The sequence below is a fragment of the Schistocerca gregaria genome, chromosome 2, assembly GCF_023897955.1.
Source record: "Schistocerca gregaria isolate iqSchGreg1 chromosome 2, iqSchGreg1.2, whole genome shotgun sequence".
Classification (NCBI taxonomy): domain Eukaryota; kingdom Metazoa; phylum Arthropoda; class Insecta; order Orthoptera; family Acrididae; genus Schistocerca; species Schistocerca gregaria.
Window position 1 is genome coordinate 480,101,041 of NC_064921.1, and position 25,525 is coordinate 480,126,565.

Here is a 25,525-nt window from a genome sequence, read left to right on the forward strand (position 1 = left end):
TCTATATGGGGTGAGTCACTAACTCTTGCCACCTAGAATAACTCTGAAAGTATGACAGTAACTGAAAAGTTTGTGGGACAAATGCTGCGTGGACAAAAAGTATGTAACAGTAAGGTCTTTGAAGGTCAACGAAGGCCACAAGGGTGGCATGAACATCCTTTGAAGTGATGACCATTGGTATCAATGCAGTGCTGAAATCATCTTATCATGGACTGAGTGGTATTCCTTATCACATCGGCACTTATCAAAGCACATGCTCTGACAATTCTCTTTCATGTATCATGCAAATAGTAAATATTCACTGAGTACAGTTGATCCATCTAAAATGCCATTGATATGTAAACACCATTTGACAGTTCTGTAATACAACACTAATAGGAATGGTAAGACTAGTATCATCTAATCAAGAGAATGTAAATGATGTATTCCTTCGAACAACAAGTCGATAAGCTTCTCATTTATGGAGAATGCCAATGAAATTCAGTGAGAGCTAGAGACATATACGCTGAATGATATCCTCAATATTCTCGCCCTACACGTCATACATTGAAATATGTGAACAACTTGTGTTAGTTCATGTCAAATCACAAGAGAATCTGGTATGAACCAGAATAGTGTTGTTCGTGTTCTGCATCGCCATAGATATCATCCTTACCATATCATTCTCCACAAAGAATTAACGAGTACGGATTGTATGCATCACATTGAATTCTGCTGATGGGCTCAACTTCAGATTCAGAGGGATTACTCATTTATTACTTTGATTTTATTTACTGATGATGCTACATTCACAAACCATGGAAATGTTAATTTGTGTAACATGCATTATTGGGCAACTGAAAATCCATCGTTGGCTGTGGCAAGTTGTACACCAAAAAACGTTGTCAGTGGATGTATGGTATGGGATTCTGGAGGACAAAATTATAGGCCCCTGTTTCATCAAAGGAAATCATAATGATAGGAAGTACACCCCACACCTTTAGAAACAAGGAACAGAATGTGGTATCAACATGATGGGTGTCCAGCACATTTTTTGCTGATGGCTAGAAATGAGTTGCAGAGACAATTCTCAAATCATGGGATTGGACAAGGAGGAGATGTGTCATGGCCATTTCGTTTGCCACCTCCAGATTTTTTCATGTGGTGATTCATGAAAGACATTGTTTATAAAGATGTCCCAACTACACCTGAAGATACGCGAGAGAGAACTTCAAAGCATGTGCTTCGATAAGTGCTGATGAGATAAGGAATACCTCCCAATACATAATAAGAAGATTGTAGCACTGCATTGATACCAATGGTCATCACTTTTAACACCTTCTGTAAATGGACGTTCATGCCACCTTTGTGACCTTTGTTGACCTTCAAAGACCTTCCTGTTACACATGATTGGATTCATCTTGACTGCCGCTATCAGGAAATAAGTACCAAACTATAGCATCCCATTTAAAGAAATGAAGTTGACCTTCATATCTCTGAAGTGACCCCCCTTTGCAACAAAAAACCAACATCATATTACGGCCCCTGGTGTCCCATGTAACTTTTGTCCCACAAACTTTTTAGCTACTATCATACTTTCAGAGTTATTCTTGGTGGCAATAGTTAGTGCCTCACGCTATATTTTAATTCAGTAGGAGACAAGCAGCCTGATGCGTAGGGAACAGGATGCCACTCCCTCTGATGTTCTTGGAGAAGTACCATCACTACCCCAGAATTGGATGCGTTGGTCTGGAAAATAAGGGGCTTGCCGAACTCTGGGATAACTTACAGGAGGGTTTCTATGGGTAGCTTTAATTGCCACAAAGGAAACTTGATGACTCGCCCCCTTCCCCAAGGAAGGGCTCACCTTCCTTGTGCAAGTTATTCAAGGGGACTACCAAGTGGGCAAAATTAGGAAAGAAATCCACCATTCCAATAAATCCGACTATTCCCTTCTTGCTCTTTGGGGTGGGGGGGGGGTGGGGGGGAGGGGGGGGGGGGGGGGAATAGTCACACAAGGAGAATGTCCACTCAAGATCAGTGCTCTCTCCTTGAACCAAAACCAGGTGACCATAAAGGATATACAAGAGTGAGCCAAGGTAAGCTTAGAAGGCTTCACTGTAAGCCTGGCCTCTATAAGACTTAAACAAAACTTGTTTGAGGTGGTCCAGACACTTCACAAACATGGCACTGTAAACTACCACCTTATCGAGATAGTTATTAACAGATTTGAACTTAAGATCTCACAAAACATGGTTCAAAAGGTGAGACAACATGGGCATACCTGTAGGTGGTCCAAAAGGAAGCCAATTAAACTCGTATAGGTTACAGTCAATACAAAAGGCAGTTAATGGTTTGGAATCTTCAGTCAAGGGTATCTGATGGAGGCTTCATTGAAGTCCATTACAGAGAACCAACAGGCACCCAGAGAACCAGGTGAAACTATTGTGAAAGTTGGGCAACAGAACTGATTCCTAGATGACCTTCTGGTTGAGTGCACTATAATTGGTGACTGGGCAATAATTGCCACTCTTTTTGTTTAGGAACAAGAAAAATGGGTGCATTTTAGGGAGGGATCAAAGGTGTCATTAGACACCATCCTGAAGGATGTTATTAATTAGACCGAATAAAATCTTAGGGAGGGATCAAAGGTGTCATTAGACACCATCCTGAAGGATGTTATTAATTAGACCGAATAAAATCTTTATCTAGGGTGGGAATAATCTGTAAGGTGCTTGATGAACAGGGGCCAACTGAATCTTATATTGGATATTACTAGTAACACCTAATTTATTAGTAAGGACACTGGGAAATCAGGATAACATGCTCTCAACAGTTACCTAGCCTTGCCAGGTTCCCAATGACCACTGGAAAACGCAGTTGATTCCAAAAGCACATTTCTAAGTGGTTGAGAGTGCTAACACAAACACAATGCTATAATTTCATTAGGGCAAAACATAACCAGTATGCTCAGTGAAGTCACAGCCTAGTTTTAACTTAACTAACAAATTCTTAGCAAAAAAAAAAAAAATGTTGACAGGCCATGTAAAATCCAGTACACTCAACTTGCCCAAAGCTCCCCCCTGAGGTAACTCTTGTCTGTTAACCACATGAAGCCCTGTCCACTATCCTGATGGCACAGATTTTCACCTGCATTATCCCTTTTGCTTTCATCTAACGCAAGAAGACTCAAATCTACCTGTAGCTCCCTAAATTGACTAATTAAGCTATCAATGGTAGCACATTCATTGGGCTTCATGGGTGCCATCTTTAAATTAATAAGATGATTCACCAAATATGTGGCCTGAGCTTGAATCCTATACATTTGTTTGTGTATAGGCTGACTGTCCTGTAAAAAGTTCACATTTTCCCACAGTGAAGTGTTTCTGCCATTTAGGCAAACGACCTTTCACACTCCTTGTGCAGTACAAGGAAAGGTGATCGTGAAAGAATAATATTAAGTAGGGAGTGAGTCACAGAACTTATACTGTGCATCAATGTTTGTTTTCATATGTGCAGACATTAAATGGGAGTTGCGGAATATGAGAAAATGGCAAGAGATGTTGACAAATAAATGGCTTCGCTTGCTGTGGGTGGAGCCTTTAACGTTTTTGTATCACAATGTGGTGGTGGCTTAACCGTTAAGGGCAACTACACTTTCCAAGAATGAAAAAGAAAGACACGATGGTTTTGTGAAAAATAAAATGTATTGTAATCTCGATATTCTTTTTGAGCCTTTGAGGCATATGTCATATAAAAAGTTGTATTCTACTCTAATTCAAAGCCACACTAATAATCTGTACACCCATTCAAGGAAATGTATGTAACTCTAATTCACAAGCCACACTACTGATCTGTACACCCATTCAAGGAAATGTATGTTTGTAAAATGGAGGTAGTGAACATGCTTTCTCATGATATGAGTAAAAGTTACTTGCTCGAGTAACAGCTGCAGAATGTGATGAAGTCAAGCCTTTGCTTGGCAACACACTGGATTTCAGAGACAGTGATTAGCAGGATCTCTATTTCAAGAGAATCCATTAGAGCAACTGGATTAAAACGAAGAGGTAAATATGTCAGATGTTACATTGGGTGACAGATTTCATGAAGTGTTCTCACTTAACTTCACCTACAAGGAGTGAGCCATCAGCTACATAAAACCCTAAACCAACAAGAAAAACACCTGATTTGGTGACTGTAACTGGACACAGGAGCAAAAGTAAGAAAATTGAGAACTATAAATTTGCAAAATCTTGAAATTCAGCAAGTGATAAATCACAGAATTTCTAAGAGCAATGCAGATTAAACAAAAGGAAATACCAGAACAAGTCATGAAGTCTGAAGGCAAATCACATTTACACAATTGTGGTACAAGTATTACAACATCTAAATTTATGTCTCAGGTAAACAAAATTGACACATGGAAAGAAAAGAATGTTTTAACTGTAGTGCAATAATATGTTGACATGTTTGGAAGAAAAGAACTTTCCAGTGGTTTCAGAGAAGAATATTTGAAATACGCAGTAGTAGCTACCCAGCGCTGCAGGGTTGGGTTGGGTTGTTTGGGGGAGAGACCAAACAGCGAGGTCATCGGTCGCACTGCACGGATGCTGCCATACTATACAGTGTGATCCACCTATCACTGTGTTTGACATCGGCTGTGCTCAGCAGTGCAGATCATCATGGTACATCACCACATACATGCAGTTGCATTGACTACATGATGCGAGAGCGTTTTTCATCAAAAAGGGTGAGCCATTCAGAAAATACAGAAATCCACTTTGAAAACTTTTTTCAGCAAGACAGTGACACAGTACTTCAGCATTATCACATTTAAGAAAATGGTGCAGTAATAGCAGGTATGTAATAGAGAATATTTGTGTTGTATGATAGTCATTACTAGGAGAACGGCCACAAAATCAATTCTAATTTTAAGGAATTATCTCAAACAGTAAATTCTAATATTAAGGAATTATCTGAAAAAGTACATGCTAATGTTAAGGAACTATATGGCAAAGTAGTATCTAAAAGTAGTGGACTGCCTGTCAAGGTAGAAATACAAAAGAAGAACTAAAATTAGAGCTAATAGAACACTTCAAACAGAAAATAGAAGCTAAATTAACTAGCATTGCAAGCACTTTGACCCCGTTGCCTCAGGAGTTGAAGGATGAGATCAATAACCGATGCAGTTTAGTTAGTGAGGAAGTAAAAGAGCTGTTCAAAGAATTAGATGATAAAGTTAAAAAAGCAGGTCAGCTTTCTGTTAGAGAGTTTAGTCAGGTTAAGGAGCAAATCTTAGAGGTGATCAAGCACGTAACTGCCTTAGAACAATGCGGCGAATTTAGAGAAATAGCTGCCACACCTGAAACACTATTTAATTTTGACGCATGAATTTGAAAATTCTACCATACTAGAGAACGTAGAATCACTTAATAGTAACACTCTTTATACAGTAGGTGCTGAATATTGGTCAAAGTATGTTAAACATTAGGTCATTAATCACGCAAATGCCAATACAGGAGTTACTGAGATGCGATAGGCACACACACACACACACACGCACACACACACACACACACACACACACACACACACACACACACACACACACTCTTTTATGTCTGTAGTCCCAGACAACTGAAACCACTGCAAGCAGCAGCACCAGTGCATAATGGGAGTGGTGGCTGGGTGGTAAGGAGGAGGCTGGAGTGGGGAGGGGAAGGGACAGTATGCTGGGAGTGGCGGACAGTGAAGAGTTGCAATTTAGATGGCGGGCAGGACAGAAGGTGCAGAGGGGGAGGGGGAGAGAAATAAAAGGAAATTAAATACTGGGTGTGGTGGTGAAATGACGGATGTGTAGTGCTGGCATGGGAACAGGGAGGGGGCTGGACGGGTGAGGACCATGACTAACGAAGAGATGAGGAATGTTATGTTTGGCAGAGTGTTCAGCAAAAGGGTAGTCCACTTGTTTTTTGGCCACAGTTTGTCGGTGGCCACTCATGTGGACAGACAGTTTGTTGGTTGTCGTGCCTACATAGAATGCAGCACAGTGGCTGCAGCTTAGCCTGTAAATCATGACTGGTTTCTCGGGTAGCTCTGACTTTGACGGGATAGATGATGTTAGTGAGCCTACTGGAGTAGGTGGTGGTAGAAGATGTATGGGACAGATCTTGCATCTTGGTCTGTTACAGGGGTATGAGCCATGAGGTAAGGGATTGGGAGCAGGGATTGTGTAAAGATGGACGAGTATATTGTGTAGGTTTGATGGATGGCAGAATACCATGGTAGGAGTGGTGGGAAGGATAGTGGGAAAGACATTTCTCTTTTCAGGACATGATGAGAGGTAATCAAAACCCAGGTGGATAATGTAATTCAGTTGCTCCAGTCCTGGATGGTACTGTGTTACTAGGGGAATGCTCCTCTGTGGCCCGAGTGTGGGACTTTGGGACGTAATTGGAGACTGGAAAGATAAGGCACGGAAGATCTGTTTTTGTACAAGGATGGGAGGATAATCACGGTCAGTGAAGGCTTCAGTGAGACCCTCGGCATATTTTGAGAGGGACTGCTTGTTACTGCAGATGCGACGACCATGGGTAGCTTGGCTGTATGGAAGCAACTTCTTGCTGTGGAATGATTAGCAGCTATCGAATTGGAGGTATTGCTGGTGGTTGGCAGGTCTGGTATGGGTGCAGGCACTGATGTAGCCATCTCTGAAGTGGAGGTCAACATTTAGGAAAGTGGCATGTTGGGTTGAGTAGGACCAGGTGAAGCAAATGGGAGAGAAGCCGTTGAGGTTCTGGAGGAATGTGAATAAGGTGTCCTCCCCTTTAATCCAGATAGCAAAGATGTCATCAATGAATCTGAACCAGGTGAGGGGTTTAGGATTCTGGGCTTTTAGGAAGGATTCCTCTAGATGACCCATGGATAGGTTAGCATAGGATAGTGCGATGTTGGTGCCCATAGCCATACCATGGATTTGTTTGTAGTTAATGCCTTCAAAGGAGAAGTAATTGTGGGTGATGATATAGTTGGTCATGGAGACTAGGAAGGAGGTTGTGGGTTTGGAATTCATTGGGCGACTGGAAAGATAGTGTTCAATAGCAGTAAGGACATGGGCATTATAAATGTTAGTGTACAGGGAGGTGGCATTAATAGTGGCGAGCAGGGCACCATGTGGTAAAGGGACAGGAACTGTGGAGAGTCAGTTGAGGAAATGATTCGTGTCCTTTATATAGGAGGATAGGTTCCAGTTAATAGGTTGAAGGTGTTGGTCTATGAGAGCAGATGTTCTCTCAGTGGGGGCACAGTAACTGGCTACAATGGGGCATCCGTGCGGGAAGTGGTAGGGGTAAGTGGAGAGATGGACTCTGGGGAGAGGTTCTGGGATGTGCCTAAGGATTTGAGTAGTGGTTCGAGATCCTGCTGGATTACTGGAATGGGATCACTGTGGCATGGTTTGTAGGTGGAAGTATCTGACAGCTGATGGAGTCCTTCTGCAATGTAATCCTTGGGGTTCAAAACAACGGTGGTGGAGCCTTTGTCTGCAAGTAGGATTATAAGATCAGGATCAGTTTTTAGATGGTGGACTGGGGTTCTTTCTGTGGATGTAACGTTAGTTTGCATGTTGAGAGATTTGAGGAATGACAGTGAGGCAAGGTTCGAGGTAAAGACATTCTGGAAAGTTAACAGGGGTTGGTTTGGAGGCAGTAGGGGTGGATCACGGCTGGATAGAGGAGTGAACTGAGTTGTGCAAGGTTCAATATAGGTCTTTGGTTGAGTCTGATTGATCGGGTTGGTGGCAAAAAAGTGTTTCCACTGTAGGGACCGGGAGAAGGAGAGAAGCTCTTTAACTAGTTCTGCATGGTTGAATTTGGGAGTGGGGCAAAAGGTGAGGCATTTGGAAAGGAGTGATATTTCTGTGGGACTAAAGCTTCTGGAGGAAAGGTTCATAACTGTGTTGCTGGTCTGTTTAGGTTCTGTGTGGTGGTGGGAGGGAGTTTTGGAGAGTGAGGTAAGTGTGATACGTCTGCAAGACAGGGTTTGTGAGCTATGAGGGAGCATGGCGGAGATTTTGAGGTTGCTGTAGAAGTGGTGGACAGTGGTACTTCGAGGCAGGAATAGGAAGTGAGCAGGATGAAGAGCTTTTTGAGGTGGTGTTGCAGTACCTTTTCTACATCTGCAAACTTCTCCTTCTATGTAATTCCAAATTTCTGGAACCTGTAACACACAATGAAACTTTGCCCTCCAGGAACTTGACCAACATGCACAACACCACCTCAAAAAGCTCTTCATCCTGCTCACTTTCTATTCCCACCGTGGATTACCACTATCCACCACTTCTACAACAACCTCCAAACCTCCCCCAGGTCCCCTCATAGCTGACAAAACCCTGTCTTGCAGTCGTACTACACAAACCCCACCCTCCAAAACTCCCTCCCACCACCACACAGAACCAAGAACCTAAACAGACCTGCAACACAGTTTTGAACCTTTCCCATAGAAGCCTTAGTCCCACAGAAATATCAGTCCTTTCCAAAGGCCTCACCTTTTGCCCCAATCCAAATTCAAAGACCTTCTCCCAGTCTCCACAGTGGAAACACTTTTTCGCCACCAACCCGACCAATCAGACTCAACCAATGATCAATATTGAGCCTTGCATAACTCAGTTCACTCCTCTATCCAACTGTGATCCACTCCCACTGCCTCCAAAGCACCCCCTGTTAACTTTCCAGAATTTTTTTTACCTCAAACCTTGCCTCCTTCCTCAAATCTCTCAACATGCAAACTAACGTTACATCTACAGGAAGAACCACAGTCCACCATCTAATAACTGATCCTGACCTTATAATCCTACATGCAGACAAAAGCTCCACTACAGCAGTTTTGTTCTGCAAGGATTACGTGGCAGAAGGATATCGTCAGCTGTCAGATACTTCCACCTACAAACCATGCCACAGTGATCGCATTCCAGTAATCCGGCAGGAACTCCAGTCACTACTCAAATCTTTAGGCCCATCCCAGAACCTCTCCCCAGAGTCCATCTCTCTACTTACCCCTACCACACACCACACTCCCACCTTCTACATGCTTCCTAAAGTCCATAAACCTAACCAACCAGAATTCCCCATTGTGGCCTGTTACTGTGGCCCCACTGAGAGAATATCTGCTCTCGTAGACCAACACCTTCAACCTATTACCCAGAACCTATCCTCCTACATAAAAGATACCAACTATTTCCTTGACTGACTCTCCACAGTTCCTGTCCATTTACCACATGGTGCCCTGCTCATCACTATTAATGCCACCTCTCTGTACACTGATATTCCTAATGCCCATGTCCTTACTGCTATTGAATGCTACCTTTCCAGTCCCCCTATGGATTCCAAACCCACAACCTCCTTCCTAGTCTCCATGACCAACTATATCATCACCCATAATTACTTCTCCTTTGAAGGCATTAACTACAAACAAATCCATGGTATGGCTATGGGCACCAGCATGGCACCATCCTATGCTAACCTATCCATGGGTCATCTTGAGGAATCCTTCCTAAAAACCCAGAATCCTAAACCCCTCACCTGGTTCAGTTTCATTGATGACATCTTCGCTATCTTGATTGAAGGTGGAGACACCTTATTCACATTCCTCCAGAACCTCAACAGCTTCTCCTCCATTTGCTTCACCTGGTCCTACTCAACCCAACAAGCCACCTTCCTAGATGTTGACCTCCACCTCAGTGATGGCCACATCAGTACCTCCATCCATATCAGACCTATCAACCACCAGCAATAACTCCAATTCGACAGCTGCCAACCATTTCATAACAATAAGTCCCTTCTGTACAGCCTACCCACCCATCGTCATCGCATCTGCAGTAACAAGCAGTCCCTCTCAAAATATACCAAGGGGCTCACTGAAGCCTTCACTGACCGTGATTATCCTCCCATTGTTGTACAAAAACAGATCTCCCGTGCCTTATCTTTACAGTCTCCCACCACCTCCCAAAGCCCACAGTCCGACCACGGAGGAGCATTTCCCTTGTAACTCTGTACCATCCGGGACTGGGGCAACTGAATTACATTCTCTGCCAGGGTTTTGATTACCTCTAGTTTGGCCCTGAAATTAAAAATGTCCTGCCCTCTATCCTTCCCACCCCTCCTACTGTGGTATTCCACCATCCACCAAACCTACACAATATACTCGTCCATCCTTACACGACCCGTGCTCCCTATCCCTTACCTCATGGCTCATACCCCTGTAACAGACCAAGATGCAAGATCTGTCCCATACATCCTCCTACCACCACCTACTCCAGTCTGGTCACTAACATCATGTATCCCATCAGAGGCAGGGCTACCTGTGAAAAGAGTCATGTGAGTTACAAGCTAAGCTGCAGCCAATGTGCTGCATGCTATGTAGGCATGACAACCAACAAACTGTCTGTCCATATGAGTGGCCACTGACAAACTGTGTCCATTAAACAAGTGAATCACCCTGTTGCTGAACATGCTGCCAAACATGATATCCCTCCTTTCAATGACTGCTTCACAGCCTGTGCCATGTGGATCCTTAACATCAACATCAGCTTTTCTGAATTTTGCAGCTGGGAATTTTCCTTGCAATACGTCCTATGTTCCCATATCCCTCATGGCCTCAACCTATGTTTGTCACGGTCCTCACCCATCCAGCTCCTTCCCTGTTTCCATTCCAGCACTACACAGCCGTCATTTCACCACCACACCCAGGCTTTTAATTTCTTTTTATTTCTCTCCTTTCCACTACTTTCCCCCTCCCCCTCTGCACCTACTGTGCTGCCCTCCGCTCAAACTGCAACTGTTCACTGTCCGCCACTTCCACCATACTGTCCCTCCCCCTCCCTGCTCCAGCCTCCTCCTTATCCCCACCCAGGCGCCACTCCCATCATGGATGGACTGGTGCTGCTGCTCACAATGTGGTTTCAGTTCTCTGAGACTGCAGACATGTGTACAAGTTGCATTTGTGTGGATGTGTGTGCATGTGTGTGTATGTGTGTATACTGCTAACTAAGGCCTTAATGGCCGAAATCTATAATTGTGTGAATCTTTTTGTGGAGCCTATCGTGACTCAGCATCTCTGCTATATGGTGAGTAGCAAATTTCCTTCTCTGGCTTGGGAATGAGTAAGATACTTAACTATATCCAAATATAGTCCACAAATGAATTCTTATGAAAGTGTCATGAGGGGAATTAGGATAATACTGTAAAAGATACTGTTGTACAAGACACACTACTTGGGCACAATTAGTACGAGAATTTCAAGTAATCCTTTATGAATTACCACATATGTCAACAGTATCAGCTCCTGTAGAAGTTATGTTTAAAACCTTCATAAGAGAATCCTTGTTAAAATTGTTTACATTACCAATTTCACCTGCGATTGACTTGGAAAAGTTGCAAGAGAAGGTACAAGAGAATTTGATTACACAGGCACAAAAAGGAGTGAGAACTGGGGCTAAGCCATGTCTCCACAGTATCCTTTCTTTCAGGAGTGCTAGTTCTGCAAGGTTCGCAGAAGAGCTTCTGTAAATTTTGGAAGGTAGGAGACGGATACTGGCAGAAGTAAAGCTGTGAGTACCGGACGTGAGTCGTGCTTCGGTGGCTCAGTTGGTAGAGCACTTGCCCGCGAAAGGCAAGGGTCCCGAGTTCGAGTCTCGGTTGGGCACACAGTTTTAATCTGCCAGGAAGTTTCATATCAGCGCACACTCCGCTGCAGAGTGAAAATCTCATTCTGTATGCTTTGGTATGTTTATGAACCATGGACCTTGGAGTTGGTGGAGAGGCTTGCGTGCCTCAGCGATACAGATAGCTGTACCGTAGGTGCAACCACAACGGAGAGGTATCTGTTGAGAGGCCAGACAAACGTGTGGTTCCTGAAGAGGGGCAGCAGCCTTTTCAGTAGTTGCAAGGGCAACAGTCTGGATGATTGACTGATCTGGCCTTGTAATAATAACCAAAACGGCCTTGCTGTGCTGGTACTGCGAACAGCTGAAAGCAAGGGGAAACTACGGCTGTAATCTTTCCCGAGGGCATGCAGCTTGACTGTATGATTAAATGATGATGGCCTCCTCTTGGGTAAAATATTCCGGAGGTAAAATAGTCCCCCATTCGGATCTCCGGGCGGGGACTACTCAAGAGGATGTCATTATCAGGAGAAAGAAAACTGGCGTTCTACAGATCGGAGCGTGGAATGTCAGATCCCTTAATCGGGCAGGTAGGTTAGAAAATTTAAAAAGGGAAATGGATAGGTTAAAGTTAGATATAGTGGGAATTAGTGAAGTTCGGTGGCAGGAGGAACAAGACTTCTGGTCAGGTGACTACAGGGTTATAAACACAAAATCAAATAGGGGTAATGCAGAAGTAGGTTTAATAATGAATAGGAAAACAGGAATGCGAGTAAGCTACTACAAACAGCATAGTGAACGCATTATTGTGGCCAAGATAGATACAAAGCCCACACCTACTACAGTAGTACAAGTTTATATGCCAACTAGCTCTGCAGATGACGAAGAAATTGAAGAAATGTATGATGAAATAAAAGAAATTATTCAGATAGTAAAGGGTGATGAAAATTTAATAGTCATGGGTGACTGGAATTCGGCAGTAGGAAAAGGGAGAGAAGGAAACGTAGTAGGTGAATATGGATTGGTGCTAAGAAATGAAAGAGGAACCCGCCTGGTAGAATTTTGCACAGAGCACAACTTAATCATAGCATTTCCAGGGGCAGATGTGGAGTCTGACCACAATCTATTGGTTATGACCAGTAGATTAAAACTGAAGAAACTGCAAAAAGGAGGGAACTTAATGAGATATGACCTGGATAAACTGAAAGAACCAGAGGTTGTACAGAGTTTCAGGGAGAGCGTAAGGGAACAATTGAGAGGAATGGGGGAAACAAATACAGTAGAAGAAGAATGGGTAGCTTTGAGGGATGAAGTAGTGAAGGCAGCAGATAATCAAGTAGGTAAAAAGACAAGGGCTAGTAGAAATCCTTGGGTAACAGAAGAAATATTGAATTTAATTGATGAAAGGAGAAAATATAAAAGTGCAGTAAATGAAGCAGGCAAAAAGGAATACAAACGTCTCAAAAATGAGATCGACAGGAAGTGCAAAATGGCTAAGCAGGGATGGCTAGAGGACAAATGCAAGGATGTAGAGGCTTATCTCACTAGGGGTAAGATAGATACAGCCTACAGGAAAATTAAAGAGACCTTTGGAGAAAAGAGAACCACTTGTATGAACATTGTGAGCTCAGATGGAAACCCAGTTCTAAGGAAAGAAGGAAAAGCAGAAAGGTGGAAGGAATATATAGAGGGTCTATACAAGGGCAATGTACTTGAGGACAATATTATGGAAATGGAAGAGGATGTAGATGAAGATGAAATAGGAGATACGATACTGCGTGAAGAGTTTGACAGAGCACTGAAAGACCTGAGCCGAAACAAGGCCCCCGGAGTAGACAACATTCCATTGGAACTACTGACGGCCTTGGGAGAGCCAGTCCTAACAAAACTCTACCATCTGGTGAACAAGATGTATGAAACAGGCGAAATACCCGCAGACTTCAAGAAGAATATAATAATTCCAATCCCAAAGAAAGCAGGTGTTGACAGATGTGAAAATTACCGAACAATCAGTTTAATAAGCCACAGCTGCAAAATACTAACACAAATTCTTTACAGACGAATGGAAAAACTAGTAGAAGCTGACCTCGGGGAAGATCAGTTTGGATTCCGTAGAAACACTTGAACACGAGAGGCAATACTGACCCTACTACTTATCTTAGAAGCTAGATTAAGGAAAGGCAAATCTACGTTCCTAAGATTTGTAGACTTAGAGAAAGCTTTTGACAATGTTGACTGGAATACTCTCTTTCAAATTCTGAAGGTTTCAGGGGTAAAATACAGGGAGCGAAAAGCTATTTAAAATTTGTACAGAAACCAGATCGCTGTTATAAGAGTCGAGGGACATGAAAGGGTAGCAGTGGTTGGGAAGGGAGTGAGACAGGGTTGTAGCCTCTCCCTGATGTTATTCAATCTCTGTATAGAGCAAGCAGTAAAGGAAACAAAAGAAAAATATGGGGTAGGTATTAAAATCCATGGAGAAGAAATAAAAACTTTGAGGTTCGCCAATGACATCGTAATTCTGTCAGAGACAGCAAAGGACTTGGAAGAGCAGTTAAATGGAATGGATAGTGTCTTGAAAGTAGGATATAAGATGAACATCAACAAAAGCAAAACGAGGATAATGGAATGTAGTCGAATTAAGTCGGGTGATGCTGAGGGAATTAGATTAGGAAGTGAGACACTTAAAGTAGTTAAGGAGTTTTGCTATTTGGGGAGCAAAATAACTGATGATGGTCGAAGTAGAGAGGATATAAAATGTAGACTGGCAATGGCAAGGAAAGCATTTCTGAAGTAGAGAAATTTGTTAACATCGAGTATAGATTTAAGTGTCAGGAAGTCATTTCTGAAAGTATTTGTATGGAGTGTAGCCATGTATGGAAGTGAAACATGGACGATAAATAGTTTGGACAAGAAGAGAATAGAAGCTTTCGAAATGTGGTGCTACAGAAGAATGCTGAAGATTAGATGGGTAGATCACATAACTAATGAGGAAGTATTGAATAGGATTGGGGAGAAGAGAAGTTTGTGGCACAACTTGACCAGAAGAAGGGATCAGTTGGTAGGACATGTCCTGAGGCATCAAGGGATCACCAAGTTAGTATTGGAGGGCAGTGTGGAGGGTAAAAATCATAGAGGGAGACCAAGAGATGAACACACCAAGCAGATTCAGAAGGATGTAGGTTGCACTAGGTACTGGGAGATGAAGAAGCTTGCACAGGATAGAGTATCATGGAGAGCTGCATCAAACCAGTCTCAGGACTGAAGACCACAACAACAACATGTTTATATAGACAGCCATGAGCTTAGTTAATAAACTTAACTATGAATTAACATGCAGTACATGAAAAACCAAGTATAAGAACAATTCTGGCTCTATTATCTTATGATAGTTGTAGGACTATGACACTCGTAGAGAATTGCTTTAAATCACATGGTCTTTGCATAAGTCATGAATATAGCAAGCTAAATATTCTGGAATGGAGAATAAGTAGTTATTGGTTCTGCATATTTTTCAAATGTAAAGAAAGAAGAATAGAATGATTGGGTTTGTATTTGAACTGTATTAGGGGAGGTTAACCATGGGCAGTGATATCACTCCTATTGATTATTGACCAATGAGAGGAAATGATCAAGAAATTATATTGACCATTGATGATGTCTTATGTGAATATACTTGCCTTTTCCAATGCATTTCATAGAGGCTTGTTAGGATCAAGTTTTGGGCTGTCTGGAATGGTAAAGCCATGGCAAGTCAATTCTGTATGGAATGTTGAACAACTTCTATACCCAGTGCCACAGTGAAGTATCTTAGAAGGTGTGGTTTATGGGGTGGGGAGTGGTAAGGGAATCCATCTATGGGGTTTGTCTTCTTTTCTTCTTTGATCCTAATATAAATGTCTCTATTTTCTTTCCTTACTTCTCCATTAGGAGTACCAAATCTATCTTTCTGTTGTCTATATGTGAAGGTCCTATAGTAGGACCTCTTCTTTTTACAGTCTATATGATAGAATTTACAACTTCATACAGTGAGATTGTACTGGCGGGTATTTCACATATAACGATAACACTGGGCTAACAGGATTTATTTTGGGTTAAGTAAGTGACACATGTTAGTCACACCACTCATTGTAGGGGCGAAGTATCCAAGTAGAAGATGGTAGGCAACACAGACTGATGGCATCTTAAAATTCTTAGCTGAACATAAAAAGCTAATTCTTATGAGTTTACAAGAGAACAAGAAGATTTAATAACTAGCAATCTTTTGTATTGTCTAAATCTGGTAACTATAAGAAAGTAAAGGAAAAGCAGTATGTATCAGTAAGTAGAAGCAAGATACATATATATTATAAACAAGAGTAAGGGAAAAAAGGAGTTAAAAGTTAAGATATTTAGATAGAGGGTAATCAGGTAATGTCAGCAGAAAGCAATTAGTGTGAGAAAAGGTAGTAAACAGGGGATAGTAATTGTGTTTACTGATGAAGTTAAGATGGGGCACACCCAAGTACTGGATGAGGTGAAGGAAAGGAAAAGTTTAGGCAGATTACAGGATAAATGGTTTATACCTTAGTAAGGTGAATCCCTAGAATAGCCTGTACCATTCAATTTAGGTAAGAAAGCTGTAAGGTTAGACGGACTTTTAGAAGGGATAGTCTGTACCTTGATCAGGTGAATCCATTGAGGAAATTACCTGTACCCTCTTTATTATTATTATTATTATTATTATTATTATTATTAAAGGAAGTAATGGTATACTCACATCTATAATGGTGTATAGGTTTGACACAGTGACTGTACTTAGGAAGAGTACAAGTGCAGTGAATACAGAAGTATGAAGCTGTGTAATGACCAATGGCATGGTACATATCAAAGTATTTTCCAACTTATTTCTATAATCAAATAGACCAAGCTGATAGTAGAGACGAAAATGGTTGCAACAGGAATGTTGCACACTTGTTGACTGGGTATGCGATTTGACTGTAGTAGACATATACCCTAAAAACAACTCCTCAGGTAATAATATAGTGAGAAAGAATTGAAGACACACACACACACACACACACACACACACACACACACACACACAGTATATCAATCAGCATGATTGCCTTCATTGTGGCTTTGTTTTTTACAAAGATATGAACAGCAACACACACACACACACACACACACACACACACACACACACACACACACACACACAGTATATCAATCAGCATGATTGCCTTCATTATGGCTTTGTTTTTTACAAAGATATGAACAGCAGTATGACTTTTTTTAAATGGCATTCTGTATTTTTTATTCGGTAATTCATTTCCTCTCTTAAAGACATTCAAAAATGTATCACAGCATACCATTCACTGAAACACACCGTTATTAATTATAAATAGCAGTTCACCGTCCAATCTTATTACTACCTTTTAGTGATCAACCACCTTGCCGATACCATCAATTGTTCTCGAGATTAGTGCACCAAAACTTACAAACCCTAGCCATGTGCCCTGACTGATTACAGTGAAAAGAGCTGATCACATGAAAAGAATCTTGCCTGTTTCTTTCTGCCTCCAGATTCAGTGGCCTTGCTGCTGTAGCTTCAGGATACATAGTACTACTGCCTCCATTGATAAAGCAAAAGCTTTTGAAGGTCGCTACCAACTGATAAAAGTCCAACCAAATTATTAGACTTTCCAGCAAAAATCACATGTGATTGGTCCTCAGGAACATGCCTTCCAAAATATCGCTATTTCACCCTCAGTAGCACCTGAATGTAGCAAAAATCAAGCCCTGTGATGTCCTGCATGTAGTGGGCAAAACTTTAACTCTCCCTTCCCCCCTCCCCCCCCCCCCCAACCCCCCCACCCCACCCCCCCACCCCACCCCCTCCCAAAACTCTGAAGTATTTACTAGTTAACTCATTCCTATACCTGCTGGAGAGATTATCACAAACGATTGTCCTATGCTGTCCCTTCAAGGGTCTCTGCTTGTGGAGAACCTACTCAACAAGTCCACTCAATCTGCCCCTGGTGAGGGGATAAATTATCAGAAATATAAAAATATGCAAAAACTGGAGGACAACAGCTTCATATCTCCAGAGCAGCAAGATACATACTTGGTTTTTACTGTGTCTCACTAAAAGCATATTTCGTAAGACTCGTTTGTGTTTTTCTATTTGAGAGATTTAATTTTACATTTTGTATCTGTAACAGTACATTTAGGCATTCTGTAATGCAGTACATTCAGGCAGTCTGTAGCTTAGTGCAGTTTTCATTTCTCCTGAGCAGTCAGCTACACAGCTTATTAAGGCATCAGAGTCCATTGGTGACACACCATATGGGCAGCAAATTGCTTATCTAAGTTTCTGTATATAGTTTACTTCTTTAGTTAGTCTTGCTGGGATGGGAAGGATGTGTGCATTATGTGCAGACGCTGGAGGAGTTGGCTGCAGTTCACAAACAGCTGAATGCACTTTCGGCTATGATCAGCTGCCTTCAGACTGATGGCTTGGACTACAGCAGTGGTGGCGAATTTGGCACATCACATGGGACACCGCAGGTGTTCATTTTGCTCACAGGCTGTGCTGCTGAGGCATCTCCTCTTATACCCGGTGCAGTGGACTTTGCCTCACAGCAGGTCAGATGGCATGTGGTAGCATGATTGTGTCACTTGAGGTGGAAGCTGACCATCTGGCCTCACCTGTTCTGAAAGTGAACATCTGGCTGTTTCTTCAGCAGGGTTTAATCAGGCACATGTGGGCTGGGGCTTGCTGAATTCATAAAAGTGGCTGGGAGGGTGGAGAAGTCTGCTGGCCTCCAATTTGCAACATTCTTCTCAGAGTTGATCAGGATCCTAGGTTTGGAGCTGAGAGGGGGATCTCAACCAAAAGCTTTGTCAACTTTGTTCAGAGAGTGAAGACACGTCAACTGTCAAAATTTTATCAGTAAATTGTCGAAGTATAAATAATAAATTTCCCGAATTTACTGCCCTCCAGGAAATATCTTGCACTCATATTATTCTGGGGACTGAGATCTGGCAGAAACCTGAAGACAATAGCTATGAGACATTTAGTAAGTCATGAAACATATATCGGAAAGAAGATTAGACACCACAAGAGGAGAGTGTTCATTGCAGTTGACAGAAATATTGTGTCTACGGACCTCGAATTTGAGTGTGACAGCAAAGTCTTCTGGTCGCGTATAAATAAATAAACAGGTTTGGCTGGAACGAAGTTAACATTTTTGCCTCTTTTCCATATGATGCACTATGAACTATGGATGAAGGAGAACAGGCATCTTCCATATTTCTAGATTTTCAGGAAGCATTTGACGTGGTGCCCCACTGCTGACTCTAAACGAAGATATGTGAGTGGCTCAGAGACTTCTTAAGTAATAGAAGCCAGTATGTCGTCTTCAGTGATGACTGAAGAGAAGGGTACCATCAGGAGTGCCGAAGGAAGTGTGATAGGAGTGCTTTTATTTTCTATACACATAAATCATCTGGTGGACATGGTGGGCAGCAACTTTTGGATGTTTGCTGATGGTGCTGTGTTGTTCAGCAAGATGTCGAAGTTGAGTGACTACAGGATGATATAAGATAACTTAACAAAATTTCTAGTTGGTACGATGAATGGCAACGTGCTCTAAATGTTAGTTCATGCAGATGAGTATGAAAAACAAACCAGTAATGTCCAGATGCAGCATTGGTAGTGTCCTGCTTGAAACAGTCACATTGTTTATACATCTTTGCATAACGTTGCAAAGCGATATGACATGGAACAAGCATGTGAGGATTGTTGTACAAAAGGTGAATGGTTCTCTTCAGTTTATTGAATAATTTTAGGAAAGCATGATTCATCTGTAAAGGAGACCACCTGTAGGATGCTAATGTGACCTTTTCTTAAGGAGTGTCTCGGATCCATACTAGATTGAATAAAAGGAAGACATCGAAGCAGTTCAAAGGCGAGCTGCTAGATTTGTTCATGGTAGGTTGAAACAACATACAGGTGTTACAGATGTGCTTCATGAACTCAAATGGAATCCCTGGAGGAGAGGCAATGCTCTCTTCAAGGAAAACTACTGAGAAAATTTAGAGAACTGGCATTTAAAGCTGACTGCAGAACAATTCTGCTGCTGCCAACATACATTTTGCATAAGGACCACACAGATAAGATACGAGAAATTAGGGCTCATATGGAGGCATATAGACAGCTGCTTTTCCCTCAATCTATTTGCAAGTGGAATAGGGAAGGAAATGACTAGGAGTGGTGCAGAGTACTCTCGCCATGCTCCGTACAGTGTCTTGCAGGCTGTGTGTATAGATGTAGATATAAGTGCTATACATGCAAAAACTGCACCATCTCCACACTAGACTCAGTTGACAAAGCTCACCTTCCTGTATCATCCTGGCAATTGCATTGGGAAGCTTCCTACAGTGGTATGACACTCCAGTTTCACCACTGTGTGGCACACCGCTATTGCTCCGCACCCGCATTAACCCTATCTAGCAACCTTTCCTACAAATACAAACTAATGCTTCAAAGCTGAAACTGTATTTCTTTAGCCTGTAATTTCTCCAGCATTGGGGTTTGTTTCCCACCTATATTAATTTGGAACGAATCTTGAATCCAATAGGATTAGATCATGCAGATGATTGGGAAAAACAAATCAGTAATGTTCAGATGCAGCATTGCTAGTATTCTGCTTGGCACAGTCATTTTGTTTATATATAAGGTTGCAAAGTGAAATGAAATATAATGAGCATGTGAGGATTGTGGTAGGGAATGTGGGTGTCGACTTTGATTTGTTGGGCGAAATTTTGGATTCAGCTTTGCTTACACAATATTTGCCTTCAGGAAGGAGAACTGTCCTATGAAAATTCAATATTGTCTTGCACCACAGAAAGGAATTTGGAACACAGGTTAGCAGCCACATCTACCTTGTTTATATCTTGTTTACTCTGCTGTAGCATACACTCCAAAGTGCCACACAGTGTCTGTGTTTATTCTGTTATGCTTCTGTCAATGGTTTGGCCTTTAAACTTAGTTTATATTGTAAAAATTTGTTCTTCAAACTGGAGAGCCAGTCGCTCCTTGGGTGTGCTTGCTTGACAGTGGTATAACCTGTAACAAAACACAAGGAACAGTGCCAAACAATAAATTTTAATTAAACTAATTTTCTTGGTTTGGTAAATATCCTTTGTATTTCATATGATGCAGGAGTACACTGCTACAATTGAAAGATGGTAGCAATGCATGAAGGAGGGAGTGGTTAGGTACTAGGCTTCAGAAAGTGAATCTCTTACAGAACCAATTTTGTTTTATTTATCAAAATTGTCCACAAAACAAATTTGGCAAAATTTAAAAGATACGTTTCCAATAAACTTTAACATTTGGTAAGAAAATAATTTGCAAGTAAGGCTCAGTTAAACTTTTGACAATAACAATAATTGAGACAATCAATGTTCTCTTCACCTATTACAGTTACTAAAGAGTCTTTAAAGAAATTTGATACATTTTAATAGGGAAAAAGTTTTCAATTGAAAATATGTTACTTTGACCTTGGAACAATTAATTGATAGAAAAAATCTGTGATTGAAACTAATAACAGATTTATAATCTGCTCCTCTATAGTAAGGCCACTATTCAACACTTTGATCAAGGTTTGCTTCTTACAGGTTAGTTACAATTTACAAACACCATTGTTGATAATTAGTCACTTTACAACAGTATAAAGAAAACAGTTATATTCACGCCATATGCATAGTTACACAAAGGAATAAATCTAGTCAGTGAGACCTGGAACATGATGTCCATGCTTCAAGTGATTATAAGCTAAGCAATAATCAGCTCACCACTGAGCATTAATAGCATAACATACATGTATTACCACTAAATACACTAGAAAAGTTCCGGTAACCCTACAGAGAAGACTTGCTGCATGGCCTTAAAAGTAACCAAATAGAAGTTGGCTTCACCACTTGAAAAATGACATATTAAACCATTGATAGCCTCTAACACTGTTACTTTAGTTGTTTTTCACTGCAGTGTTGCCAAGGAGTTTACAGTGGAAGGGGCCTTCAATAACAAAGTGATTAGTTCAGGTTCGGCAACTGAATACTCATCAGATTCAACATGGTGTAGTTGCTTAGATAGAATTCCAGTCAGTCATCAGTGCAATCTGCCTCAGTAATCTGCAGCTAAGAATTTAAGAACCATCAAGTGGTAATATTCCATCCATTGCAGTGCACTATCACACAGGGACAATTACTACTGAATTTTAGACCTCCTCACATTATGCCACATGAGGATATAAACACTGGGTACGTCTGTTGTGTAGCATGCTGCTCCACTGCCTCTCTGTGTGCCCCCTTTAGGCACACTGCAAAAACTGCCACCCATTGACGAAGTGACAGTGTCTCATCGATGAAAATTGATGCCTGGTTCAGTGTATGTCAGAAAAGGTGTAGGGAGAAGGTTATACATATGCCAATCAGCTTGTGTGTAAGCAAGTCGAGCATCTATCCTCCCAAATCTCTGGATCAATTTCAACCAAATTTGGTATGCATGCAACAAACTCCACGAGTACCAGCATTGTGGAGATTAGAATCTCCTAGACCCTGTGGGAGCAGACGTAAAACATTATTTTTTCTGGCCCCTGGTGTGTAGGCTGCACTGCACAACAAGATTGTTGTGTGGGAGTGGTATCAGCCTAGCTTATCAATGTGCTTTGTAGGGCATACTATACATCAAGGGCAAAATATTATTTTCAAATCTGTCATGTGTAGGCTGCCTTGCAAGAAAGACGTGTTGTGTTAGTATTGGCCTGCCTTATTGACCTACTATGTAGGGCATCCTATACATCAGGGGAAAAAATGGTCTTCAAGTCCCAGACATATAGGCTCTTCTGCATGGCATGTGTTGTGGGAGTAATATTGGTATACTTAATTGTCCTGTTTTTCAGGGGCTATAAGTGTTGGTGGGCACAGCTGGGGGAAAGTGGAGGTAGATAGTGTAAGGAATGGAAAAAGAAAGAGGGGGTAGAAGGGGATGGATAATGGGAGATGGGACCATTAGGAAATGAGTATGGAGACGTGGGGAGGAAGAGAGGGACAGAGAGAGGGGAGGAGAAGATAGACAAAGAAGGAGGAGGAGGACACAAACAGAGAGAAGGGGAGGAGCAGCTGCACAGAGAAAAGGTGGAGCCATAGAAGATATGTGGAAGATTGAGGGGGGTAGTTGGCAGGAGAAGATGTGAGAGGAGAAAGAGGGCATGAGAATGCAAGTGACAGAGAGAGAGGGTGTTTGGTGGAAGATCGAGAGTGTGTAAAGAGGCAGGTAGAAGCATGGCAGCTTGTGAAGAGGCATGTGGAAGAGAAAATAAATATGAGAGTTGTTTGAAAAGTTCTCAGAATCACCACGAGAGGTCAGCACTAGCGCAACAAGTTGCTCACGTGATATTAATTGGACTGTTCCTTGTAAATATGTGCCAGCTCAGTGCTCTTGGAAGAAAGCTGTGGTGGTGACATGGCTCTGTTGTTGTTCACATGTAGTGATTTGCGAAGATGGAAAAAATCGAGATCCGAGCAGTGATTAAGTACTTTGTAAAGAAAGGTATGAAAGCAAACGGCATTCATGTCAATTTTCAGAATACACTGGGGGACTCTGCTCCTTCATATTCAACTGTTGCCAAGTGGACAAATGAATTTAAATTTGGTCGAGAGAGCTTAGATGATGATCCACGCTGTGGTCGGCCGAGGTGTGTCACCATACAAATCATTGAAAAGGTCCACAAAATGGTCGCCAATTGAAAGTGCATGAAACTGCTCATGCTTGCCAGACGTCATCTGAAAGGATATATCATATTTTAACTGAAGAATTAGGAATGAAAAAATTATCTGCAAGATGGGTGCCGTGACTCGAGACAAGCGCCCGCATAAATGTGCTGTCGCCATGGCAAAATTACACTAACTAAGGTGTGAATAGCATATTAATGTCTGATGAAAGTTTTCAATTCCATCAATTGTTAACACACGTAATATATTTTTTCAATATTTCTTACATTTTCTGACACTTGCTTGATTAGAACTCTGATGTATTTGAAATGACTTCCACGTGTAGTGATGTGTATAACTTCACATAATTCTTTTTGCCTCTTTTACTGTTCCAAGGAAGACTACTGAAACATATATTGAATTTCACATTTAGATTCTTTATTTGGATTGTGATGAGTACCTTGTGGAGCAAAAACTATTTGTCTCTTGCAGCAGTAACTAATCATTACAGCAAAATTACGATTTCTTTTAGTATTTTGTGCAAGTGCCTGTGCCTCAGGTGGTGCAGTGACACACCTTTCAACATGTGGTGAGTACTGGATACTTCCACTGTACTTAGTTTGTTGTTGTTATGGGCTGGCCATGTACTGGGAGAGTATTAAAATATTTACACTATTTACTGCAGTCTGTAGCACTACAGTCTCATAGCAAAGTGTGAAAACTTTGAATCAACAGAAAAACAATATGTACAATGGATATTATTTAATAGATTTACCACAAACTATAAATTGTGGAGCTTGTATGCCATAGTGTTGACACCAAATTTCTGAACTTTACTTTGAATCACCATGTGTGGAGTTTACAGAAAACTACAAAGCATTGTATGGTTTGCCTGATGTTGAACTGATGAAAGGGTTACAGAGTGTGCAGTGAAATAACATTTGTTGACAGTTGATAAAGTGTGACAAGACCCACCAGTAGTGCTGCAGTCAAATGGATCTCATATTCTACCATAGAAAGACAATAAAGAAGCATATGCTTCTTTTACAGTGGATGATACCACTATGGACACATCTGTGCTGAAATGCTGTAGGATTTAACTATATTCAATGTACAGTGCACTTAAAACTGCTGTGGTGGCAGTCATCTGCAGTCAAAGGAGTAAAATATTGTTGACAGAGGAAAATGCGATTTGAAAAAGTGACAGTCAGTCCAGAGGCACTATCAATAAGCTTGAGTCACAAGAAAATCTCACTCTAATGCTAGCAAATTTGCAACCAGAATGACTTTTCATTTATTTGTGTTGTGCAGCAATACCTTAAGATACTATGGAATAAAATGAACAAATTTTTTTGGTGGCGCCTCAACAGGAACTTAGAATGAGCTACAAGAAGTTATTACCTAAAAAGTTTGTTAGTTAGTTAACTAGCAAAACTAGAATAAAACCTCTCATAGAGTGTTCTTTGTAAATTTTACAGTCATCATTTCAAGTCTGTACATAATACCCTTAATTTATATTATGTATGTAGTAATAATTTGTTTTAGCTTTCAGTTTTCATATTTGTAGATGTTTGAGTGTTCTATGTAAGGGTAAAATTATTTTACATGTATATGTAATGTACAACTTTCTGAAATATTTAATTTATATCATTTAACTTTGTAGATGAACGATACAGACTCCTGGCTTCTCTACCTGGCACTCTGTTCCTCATCACGAATTTTATTTTCCTAATTTTAAGCAAAGAATTTGCTAAGGAGCAGTCTTAACAGATACAAGATGAAGTATTTTTTGTTAAATAATATATTTTAATATTAATAGATGTAATAATTGTTAAACAGGGCACCACAAAAAGATTTTCTCTCAGTATGTGATGCTGTTTTTGTGACATCTCATTATTTGTGAAAACATATTTTTAGTGTACTCATATTTTTGAAAACAATCTTGTCTCCTCTCTCACAAGGGAAGTAGCAAATTAATGTTAATACGCTGTCTTAAACTGCAAAATGTCCTAACAAAACTTTGTATGTCATGAGTTTATATTAGTAATATCCATGATGTCATGTTATTAAGCATATTATAAAACATTATGTAAATACATATTCAAAAACTATACCTCTGCA

General features: G+C 41.1%; 1 protein-coding gene across 1 annotated transcript in view; it reads left to right on the plus strand.

Moving 5' to 3' along the window:
- The window catches only part of LOC126335847 (glycerol kinase-like), a 193,131-nt gene extending 167,960 nt beyond the window's left edge, over positions 1-25,171 (plus strand). Inside the window, exon 11 of the mRNA XM_049999317.1 lies at positions 25,068-25,171. Within this exon, the coding sequence (XP_049855274.1) occupies positions 25,068-25,171 (104 nt within the window). The remainder of the gene's footprint in view (positions 1-25,067) is intronic.
- Positions 25,172-25,525: the final 354 nt, after the last annotated feature.